Below are 9702 nucleotides of genomic sequence, written 5' to 3' on the forward strand. Positions count from 1 at the left end.
ATAATTAGAGTGAATTAAATTTAAATTGGATCTGATCAGATGACAAATGATGTTATCAGAATTTGATTAAGAACGAATTCAATTAACTACATAAATTATAATTATACTTATATGTAAACTATATCTATTCCAATACTGTTAGCTATTTATTACTTCTTGCTATACTATTTCGCACCTAATTTAGAAAATTCTAGAAAAGAAAGTGCATCTTATTAATTGTTGTGTAGAATATTTTGAGACATTTTAATTGTTTTTTTTTTTAATTTATTAGCTACTTTTAAAACAAAAATTATATACAATAAAAGTAAAAAGTTGATAACTTTATGTAGTACAACTATTACTTAAATGATTGTTAATGTTTTATTTTTATGTAGTATTTTGTATATGTTTAAGTTAATATTGAAATCATGTTCTAGAACTAAAAATTCAACTAAGAAAACAAATCAATCAAATTACTGATGGAATTAGATTTTGAGACTTAAACAAATTGGATTAGATTATTATATGTTATTTTAAAATTTTATTAATATTTGTATTGAATCATATTAGTACATAAAAGTTGAATTAATTGAATTAGTACATTAAGCAAAAAAAATGAATTAAAAGAATTTAAAAAAAAAATTACAAGATCGCGCGAAGCGCGACTTAGTTCTCTAGTTCAAAATAATTAAATGTACGTTATAAAAGAGAGAAAGATGTGAGTAACTGATTGTTTTGAATCTTATATTTTTTGTACCGTAAACTATTTAGAATTTTTTAAAATAAATATAATACATATTATAACTACAATATACATCATCATATACCAATATTAAGTTTTAAATTATTATTTCTCTAAATGCACTAAATAAAAAATGACCCCACATAATTTTATTTTTGCTCCCACTTGAAAATTTACACATATATAAAACTATTTTGTGTATGAGGGCAAGCAACATCCAATTCTTTACTTTTGGGGCCTTGCCATTAGAGGGAGCTAATGGGTTGTTGGCAACATTCATACAAAAGTATAGTTTTGCTTTCTTAACATGTGTTTAATTTGCTAATTATATTCTTATTACCAAAAATAAAAATGTTAATTATATGTAAAGTAAGCAATTTTCCTTGGTTATTAAATATTAAGTAGTTCAAAGTTAATTATTTTGAAATCTTATTAGATTGATATTATAAGTTCAAAGTGTTTTTCCCAAGTGGATGAGAATAAAAATTGGGTGAGTGCATCAATATATTTATATATGTATTATATTTTGAGATTTAAATAAGATATTAATTGTTCAAAATACGTTGAACTAATAAAGATTACAAATAAATATGAATTTATTATCAACTTAATGGAATTGCTTCACTCAACAGCCACCTTTGAGATAAGTGTGATTTTTGCTAGTGTTACATAGAGTTTTTCAAAATAATAATTTAATATTATACATAGAATTTGCCAATAATCATTTTAATTTTTATTCAATAGTAAATTGATATTAAAGTTTTATTAGGATATTTTTGCATGTCCTTAAAATAGATAATAAATTTTTTAAAATGAAAGAAAACGTTACATTTTTTGTGTAAAATATATCTTTATTATTTTAATCTTTTATCGGTTTATTAAAAAAAATCTCAAAGAGCTGTATAAATTATACATAAAAAATGGCCTAAACAACATCACGCGTGCCAATTATGTATTATGCACCCTAATATTAAAAAATTAATTATGATTAATTTTTATAATTTTCCTTTTGTGTATACGTGTATTAATTTCTCAATAATTTTGTTATGATGTTTTCACATTTTAAAAAAAATAATACATATTTTTTGTTTTTCTTCTAAAAGTATTATATATATTTTATTTTAATTTTATTGTCTCAATATTAGAAAATATATTTATCTGTAATTTTTTTATAATGTGAAAAGAAAGAAAAGGAATGATAAAAAAAAAATATGAGTATAAACTAAAATTATTTATTTTCACAAAATAAAATAATAAAAAAGTGGAATATTTTATAATTTTTTTTTTTTTTGAGTGCAAACCAGTTTTGTAAATAAAGTAAAAACGGTGTGTCGTTTTAAAACCACTTGTTTTAAATCTAAAACATGGTTAGTCAAAGATAAAACGGATATTTATGAGTTACCCACAGTATTATTAAAATGATTAATTAATTACAAACTCAAACGAAAAGACAAATTTATATTAATTAATAGCACTAAATATACGGCATGTCGTTCACACTAAACTAAACACACGATATATCACCTAATAAGTTAAAAACATAATATATTTTCATTTGTATTTATTGATATTTCCAAGCTAAAGAAAAAAAACATTTAAATCAAATGGAAATGACAGTTTCTAAAATAATTGTAACATTGTAACGTTTCTTCCTTTAAATCATTAAAAAAAAGTAAATTATGAAATTAAGAAGAAGACAGAGAGTTGAATAAACCAATGCACTCTATTATCTTTTGGACCCATTATAGGTTAATGAGCATTTCACGATTGGTTAGCGATATTTTTTAAAAGTTATTTTCTTAAGTTATATGAGAATCAATACATAATTATATCAATAGTAATATGACATCGAGGAGGGTGCTTAGCACCAATGGTACGTTTTAGCAATTCTCATAGGTTAATACCATTTTAGACCATATACATTACAAAAATTATCGATTGGACTCTCTATTTTGTTAAAGAGTAACGCTAGAAGAAAACTATGGTGTTTAGCACCACAATGAAGTATCAACTTATAATTAGTTAGCGATTCGCTATAATATTTATTAAAATAAAATAAGTGGGGTCTGATATTGAATTGCACCAATAGCAATATTACATTTCACAAGGGTGCTAGGTACTATGGGTGCCCTTTAATATTTCTCTTTGTTAAATGACAAAAAAGACTATGTATTTTCTAAAATAGTACAAATAAGACTTTGAACTCAATTTTTAACACGAACAGATGTAGAAAACGTAAATAATTTTGTCATAACACCTCAATATCATGTTATTATTAAGCTTTATTTTGACAAAAAAAATTAATTCAAGGTATTTTTAGTACTATTTTAGAAAATACAGTCCAATTTATCATTTTACAAAATAAAATATCCAATTAGTAATTTTTACAAAACATAGGGTCCAAAATAATATTTACCCACTCATTATTAACCATAATAATAATAATATTTCACTACCACATTTGATCTAATTTTTTATTTTATTTAATTTTAATAGCTTTCATAATCAAATCCTACCAAAACCATAATAATATATCTAGTAATTATTATTATTATTATTATTATTTTCATCGTTGAAGGTATCTTTTATTGTGGAATCTAATGCCAAACGTTACTATTAAAATTGAAGTACTATTATTATTATTACTTATATACTAAACAAAATACTTGATTTGGTTTCACTCATTTCTTCATCTTCTTCTCTTTATTATTACCCTTTTTGTTGTTTTGATCAAAACCTCTACAAATATATATATTTTTATATGTATATGTATAGAGAAAGAAAAATGAAGGAAATGGTGGTGGGTTCATCATCAGAAGTAGATGTAGAAGAAGGTGACACAAGATATAGAAAGATATTTGTAGGAGGGTTGGCTTGGGCAACTCAAACAGACTCCATGAAAGCCTATTTTGATCAGTTTGGTCACATTGTTGAAGCTGTTGTTATTTCTGATAAACACACTCAAAGATCCAAAGGCTATGGCTTTGTAATTTCTTTTTTATCTTTCTCTTTTTTTTAACATTAATATATATTAGAAAAATTTGAATATGTATTGTTGTTGTTGTTAATTATTAGGTGACATTTAAGGATCCAAATTCAGCTATAAAAGCTTGTGAGAATCCTTACCCTGTCATTGATGGAAGAAGAGCTAATTGTAACCTTGCTGCCTTTGGTCCTCATCATCATCACAAAAATCCTACAAACAATGCTCAACGCGGTTAGTATGAATCTCGATTTTATGGTCTTTTTAGATATCTTTTTAAAAACATCGAGCAATAACTTTTTTAGGTTGTTGACCAATTAAACAACATTATGTTAGTTTGTGTGCACAATACAAATCACTTATTTAACATTATACATATGTAAACTGAACCTGAACTAAAGTGAATTAGGCTCGACTTACCCAACCACCGAAGGGCTCATTTTTAAAAATACCACATGTATTTTAAATAAATGGCTTAATAATTTTTATTCTCTTAAAGTTCACCCAATCTCAGGGTCAACCTTGCATATGTTATATGATAGATTAAATTAGACTAAACACAACTAATTACAAAAATATGATTACACTTTTTGTGTATGGTATATTCACTAAACATGATTAAGGATTTTTAGGGTTATGGAAGGTGAAATCATCAACAATGGGTGTGGCAAGACCAGCTTCTAATTCTTTAGGTGTCTCAACATATAACTGCCAACCTTATGCATACCCTTATGGAGCTTATGGGTAATATTCTTATATAATTCACTTCCTCTTTTATTATTGTATTAGTACCAAAATAAGCATAGGTGCAAATGAATAAACACTCTTCTTGTACTAATTTCTAAGTCTTTGGTTTCATTAAACACTAAACCAGGTACCCAAATTACCAGCAAGACATTTATACACTGGTCAGTAATTTTTATACTTTCATTCATTCTTTCTTTTTAAGTTTCATTTGAATTAAGTGTTTGAATTTGTGTTTGTTTGTGAAGAATTATTATTACAACAATGCTAGTTATGGTGTTAGTGGGCAATTACAAGATTTTCCAGCTCAATATGTAATAGGGTCCCCTAATGAACTCTACTTCACTTGGTACCAAAATCATCTTCAATATCCATTGTTACCATTCTCAACAATCAATCCCAAAACCACCCAAGGTGAACTTTTTTTCACACTTAAAAATCTTCCATGGTTTGAAGAAGAATAACTAACACTGCAATTCTTTGCAGGAGCAACAACAACAGTAAATGCTGCTTCACCATTGCTTGGAACTACATCTCATTCTCAACACACTTGATTTGCTTATATATAAATATGTAAAAGGGTTCATGGCAAGAATGAAAACCAACTCAAAAGAACACAATGTATTAAGTTTTGTGGGGTATTAGAGTTATATCTATCTATATTTTTATATAGCAAAGACCATAATTTTTTACCATAATAACATAGCAAAAGGGCAGAAGAAGAAGAAGAACACATTAAGAAGTATAAACACATATAGATAGACAATAATAACATGAAAAAAGGTTGTTCATAAGAATTCTTTTTCGGGTTGTTAACATCCCGAACGGTTAAGAAAGAAAGAAAAAACAGTTATCTCAGTCATCACCAGTAGTACCATTCTCCTCCTGATAATAATTTCATGATCATAATAAATTAAACGATTTCGGCACCTCAAAATTCCCATCCAACTCTTGATCATCATCATCATCATCATCTACTACATGATATATGCTAAAACAAAATAGAAACCCCATAAATTATCCTTAACCCCTCCTCCATACATAAAAAGAACAACCGATACCGGGTAGCAGCACTTCAGAGGAAAAAAGTATAGAGATAAACACCACAAGTACCTTAAAAGATTGTGTATCTATGTATGTATATATGTAAATATATCTATCAGCAGGAAATTAGTCCAAGGGAACAACATGGCTAGTAGGGGTAGGGGGTCACTTCAGTGCAATGGAGGACGAGGAGCACGGGGCCGAACAGGCGTCTTTGACGGGCTTACCCTGCAAATATTGGGATTATTTACTCACAAATTTGGTCAAAACCGAAAATTAAAAAGAGAAGGGTGGCTTGGCTTTATACTAAACTAACCTTATCGGCAGAGTTCCAAGAACCACACCACTGCAGTTAAGAGCTGCAATTGCACTTTCAGCCTGCGAAATTCGAAATAACAAACTAAGAAACGGTATAACATTTAGTGATAATCGGTATCAACAAAGATTTCCAATACAAATTCATTTGAATCCATTCGGACGTTAGATATAGAACTGGAATTAAATGATAGATACACGATCGGGATGATGTTAAAGTGGTCAAGGAATTCAATGTAGTTGAATAAATCTCATAGGATCTACAAGACTATTTCCACAAAAACATATATTTTGAAGATACATATGTATCTGTTTCAATGAAATGCTACTCAGAATTTTCATCGGTATTCGAACAACATGGTAATTATTATATTTCATGACAACAAAACTTCATCAAACATATTCAGCAACAAGCACAGAAGTGAACTAAATGAGTTAAGAAACCCCAGAACCGTATAAGCCACGAATGGCTTTCATTGGCGTGATCAAAGCCATATTTATTGAAGGATAAAACCCGATTCAAATCTCGGGTTGGGATATAAGCTATAAAAAATACATATAAGCTACACAAGGCGCCTCTGAAAGGCACAAGAACAATTTATTCTATATAATAGAAATGACTCGGAGTATAAGTTGGCATAAAATTACAAAATAAAGAAAATGCAACTATTGTCATTAATTCCTAAAGTAAAATTGTAACGCTTACCCGAATACCACGTACGTAATCAATAATAAAGCATGCAAAATTTCTGTTTTTTCCGCCATGACATATCAAGACAATTATTGCAATTAGCATCATAAATACTCTAGATGATATCTCAATAACATGATCTTTGTAATTACTTTCAATATTCTTTAACATGACCTAATGTACATACAACGAAAAGATTTTCAAAAGAAAATTAAAATAAGAAAAGAGAGTTGAACCAGCATGAGTTTTCAACGATAGTTACCATTGTGAACTCAACGAAAGCAATGCGTGTGGAATGGTGATAGTCCCCGAGCAGCCTCAAGCGTTGAACCTATAGGAAAAAGAAAAACATGAGCATATTTCGTAATACAAAAGAAAGCAACGAATTTTGCTCAAAAATACGGTACAAACCTCTCCACAAAGTGACTCAAAGAACAGTTTCACATCTGCCTGAGTGACCTAATCGGAAAAGCATAAGAATTAGAACCAAATAGAACAAAATTTCATCTTGTAACATAAAACAGAAATGTGATTTAAAGTCCTACCTTCTTGTCAATATTTGTACAATAAATAGTTCTAGAGCACATTTCACGTTCATCATCCGACTGAAAATCATAGTGCAAAGTCAAAGAAGCAGATGTTAAACACGAATTCAAAATAATTCTAAACTCTACAATCATATTAAGGCCATGCCAAATTATGCGTTCTCAATCTCACCCTTGGCAAAAATGTTGGGTTAACAGGAGCTATTGCCGTTTTGGAAGGAAGCACTCTCACTGGGTAATACCCAAGCATGGTTCCCGAAAGACTCAAAGCAGCCCTTGCACCATCTACAAACATATAAAAAGCCATTAAAAACGGAAAAACACAGCAATGGGCATCGATTAAACACTTCAATTAACATTACCTTCATCTGTGAATTCCACAAAAGCAAAGCGAAGGATAGAGTTTGGATCACCGCAAACACGACAATCAACCACCTTTAAGAGAGTAACAAGACAAAAGATTCAGACAAAATAATCCCATCATTATCTACAAAACAAGTAAATGCCAGCAAAACCGAAAAGGTTACCTGTCCACAATTAAGAAAGAGCGCGGCGAGATTCTCTTCGGTTACCTAATTCAATGCAAAATAATCCCAAAGCATGTTGGAAAGAAATCTAACAATGTAACAACCAACCACAAGCCAAATGAAATGAAAAAAACTAACCTGTTGATCAATGTCTGATACATAAACAGTCCTCCTAATCATTGCATCTCGTTGTGCCGGGCTCAACTTGTGATAATTCCTTCTTCTCCCCTGAGTATAGCCATTCTTCTATTAAGTCAAACAGTGAACAAAAACATTAGAATATTATCAACTTTGAACACTGAGAAATGAGAACCAAAACCTCTTAAGCTAACATACCAAAGTTATTATCATTCTACTTTCTAGTCATACAATTTTCTCAGGAAACAAACGACCAAATTAAACAGAAAAGAAAACATAATTTGTAAAAGCAAAACAAAACATACCTTCCTAGCAAGAAATCCATTTACATTGGCAGAGTTGTTAATGTGCATTAAAATATTTCCAGCATAACCAAACGCAGCACCAAAAGGGTATCCAGAATTTTTGGCAAGAGAAGGAGGAACAAACTCCTCAGCCATGGGATTAAGCTTAGACAGTAAATCCTCCAAATCTCTCATATCATTTTTATAGCTTTCATCACCATTAGAACTGTGATCAATCCCATACCCACCACCACCACCAGAGTTAACCATCACCATCTGTTGTTGTTGTTGATTATTATTATTATTATTATCAACCCCATTGGACTCAAACCCATTTTGCATCTGAGCAATTTGAGTCTTTGGGACTGAAAAACCAGCTGGGTTCGCAGCAACTTTCTCTTGGCTTTGAAACTTGACAGGAGAATTCTGATCATCATCATCATCAGCAGCAGCAGAATCAACAACAGCAACAACACTCAAAACCCCTGAAGAATCATTTCTGGGTTTTGGATTTTCAACATCATTTGATGACCCATTAGAGACAGAAGATACTACAGTGTTGTTGTCCTCAAACTTTTGTGCATTCTCAGCAACCGCCATGATCAGAGAAAAGAAAAGACACAAACTTGAAACCCCCCTTTATTCTTTTCTGATCAAAAAGTTTGTTCTTTTCCGAAAGATTTCCTCTGAAAAACTCTAGTTTACATAAAAAAAACACGATCAAAGCAAATAAAAAACCAATTTTTATTTTTTTTTTCATTTATCAAAAACATAAAAGAAAAAATTTATGGTTGAAGAATGCGTACCTGACTCTTTTTTTCTTTCTAAATTTCAGAGCAAACCCATTGAGGAACAACAAGTAAAGATCGGTTCTTTAGTACTACAATCAATTTCAAAAGGAAAACCAATGATAAAAAACGAGTCTTTAAAATCGATATGAAATGGAAAATGGGGTAATTATTGATTAACACTAAGAGAAAGAGACAATTTTTTATATAATATTTAAGGATGAATTCAATGAAGAAGGAGAGAGAGAAGGAGGGTGTTTGGGCTGTACTAGTACTGCCTTTTTGGACCTTCTTTCATCTCACAACACAACACAACGTACCAAAAATGATGATGTTGTTGTTTGATGATGATGATGATACATATATTTGTTATGTATATATATGTGTATATGTGTATAATATGTATATGAATTGGTATAAAGAAATGGAAGACCTCATCAAAACAAACCCTCTTAACAACTTTATCTTTACCTTCCAATTTTAGCCTTTTTCTTTGGGTGTTTAATTTACATAGTTTTTTATTTTTTTAAAATTTTATTAATTAATTTATTTATTACCTTACTCAGCATGCTTTGAAATTATGTAAACATAAATAAATTGTGTTGTAAGGCACACACAAAAAAGGAAAAGGTAAACTTTTTTATTAAAGAAGAAAAAGAAACAAAGGTAATGACAATTATATTATTATTATTATTATTATGATGTTGCAAAGAGTCATTTTCATAAGGATAATAATATGCTTATGTATATAAAAAAAAATGGAGAAAGAAAAGTTACATTCTACGAATGGGAAATTGTTTTTCTATGGGTAATTCTTAATTTAATGATGATATACCATTTTTTCTATATTTTCTTTGCTTAAACAAATTTCTTCTATTTTATTAAATATATATTTATATAATAGTCAACAAAATGAAATACT

The 9702-nt window shown here is 29.2% G+C and overlaps 2 protein-coding genes across 3 annotated transcripts; one reads left to right on the forward strand and one right to left on the reverse strand.

The window, feature by feature from the left end:
• The first annotated feature begins 3402 nt into the window (after positions 1-3402).
• LOC115715986 (probable RNA-binding protein ARP1) lies at positions 3403-5125 on the forward strand. The gene is made up of 6 exons (XM_030644668.2): positions 3403-3707; positions 3797-3938; positions 4337-4448; positions 4579-4612; positions 4697-4862; positions 4935-5125. Exons 1-6 carry the CDS (start codon positions 3483-3485, stop codon positions 5000-5002), a joined length of 747 nt encoding a protein of 248 aa, XP_030500528.2. The 5' UTR covers positions 3403-3482; the 3' UTR covers positions 5003-5125.
• Positions 5126-5183: 58 nt separating this feature from the next.
• Positions 5184-9252, reverse strand: LOC115715985 (polyadenylate-binding protein-interacting protein 12). Of its 2 annotated transcripts, none has more exons than XM_030644667.2 (11): positions 8799-9252; positions 8014-8688; positions 7709-7816; positions 7571-7615; positions 7406-7478; positions 7216-7328; positions 7044-7103; positions 6910-6948; positions 6761-6829; positions 5809-5870; positions 5184-5720 (listed from the first exon to the last, which is right to left on the reverse strand). In XM_030644667.2, exons 2-11 carry the CDS (start codon positions 8590-8592, stop codon positions 5663-5665), a joined length of 1206 nt encoding a protein of 401 aa, XP_030500527.2. In that variant the 5' UTR covers positions 8593-8688; positions 8799-9252; the 3' UTR covers positions 5184-5662. The 2 variants fall into 2 exon arrangements, with proteins under 2 accessions (XP_030500527.2, XP_030500526.2); XM_030644666.2 differs by having other exon boundaries at positions 6910-6957; positions 8799-9251.
• Between the last annotated feature and the right edge of the window lie 450 nt (positions 9253-9702).

Source organism: Cannabis sativa, unplaced genomic scaffold (assembly GCF_029168945.1).
Source record: "Cannabis sativa cultivar Pink pepper isolate KNU-18-1 unplaced genomic scaffold, ASM2916894v1 Contig2, whole genome shotgun sequence".
NCBI lineage: Eukaryota > Viridiplantae > Streptophyta > Magnoliopsida > Rosales > Cannabaceae > Cannabis > Cannabis sativa.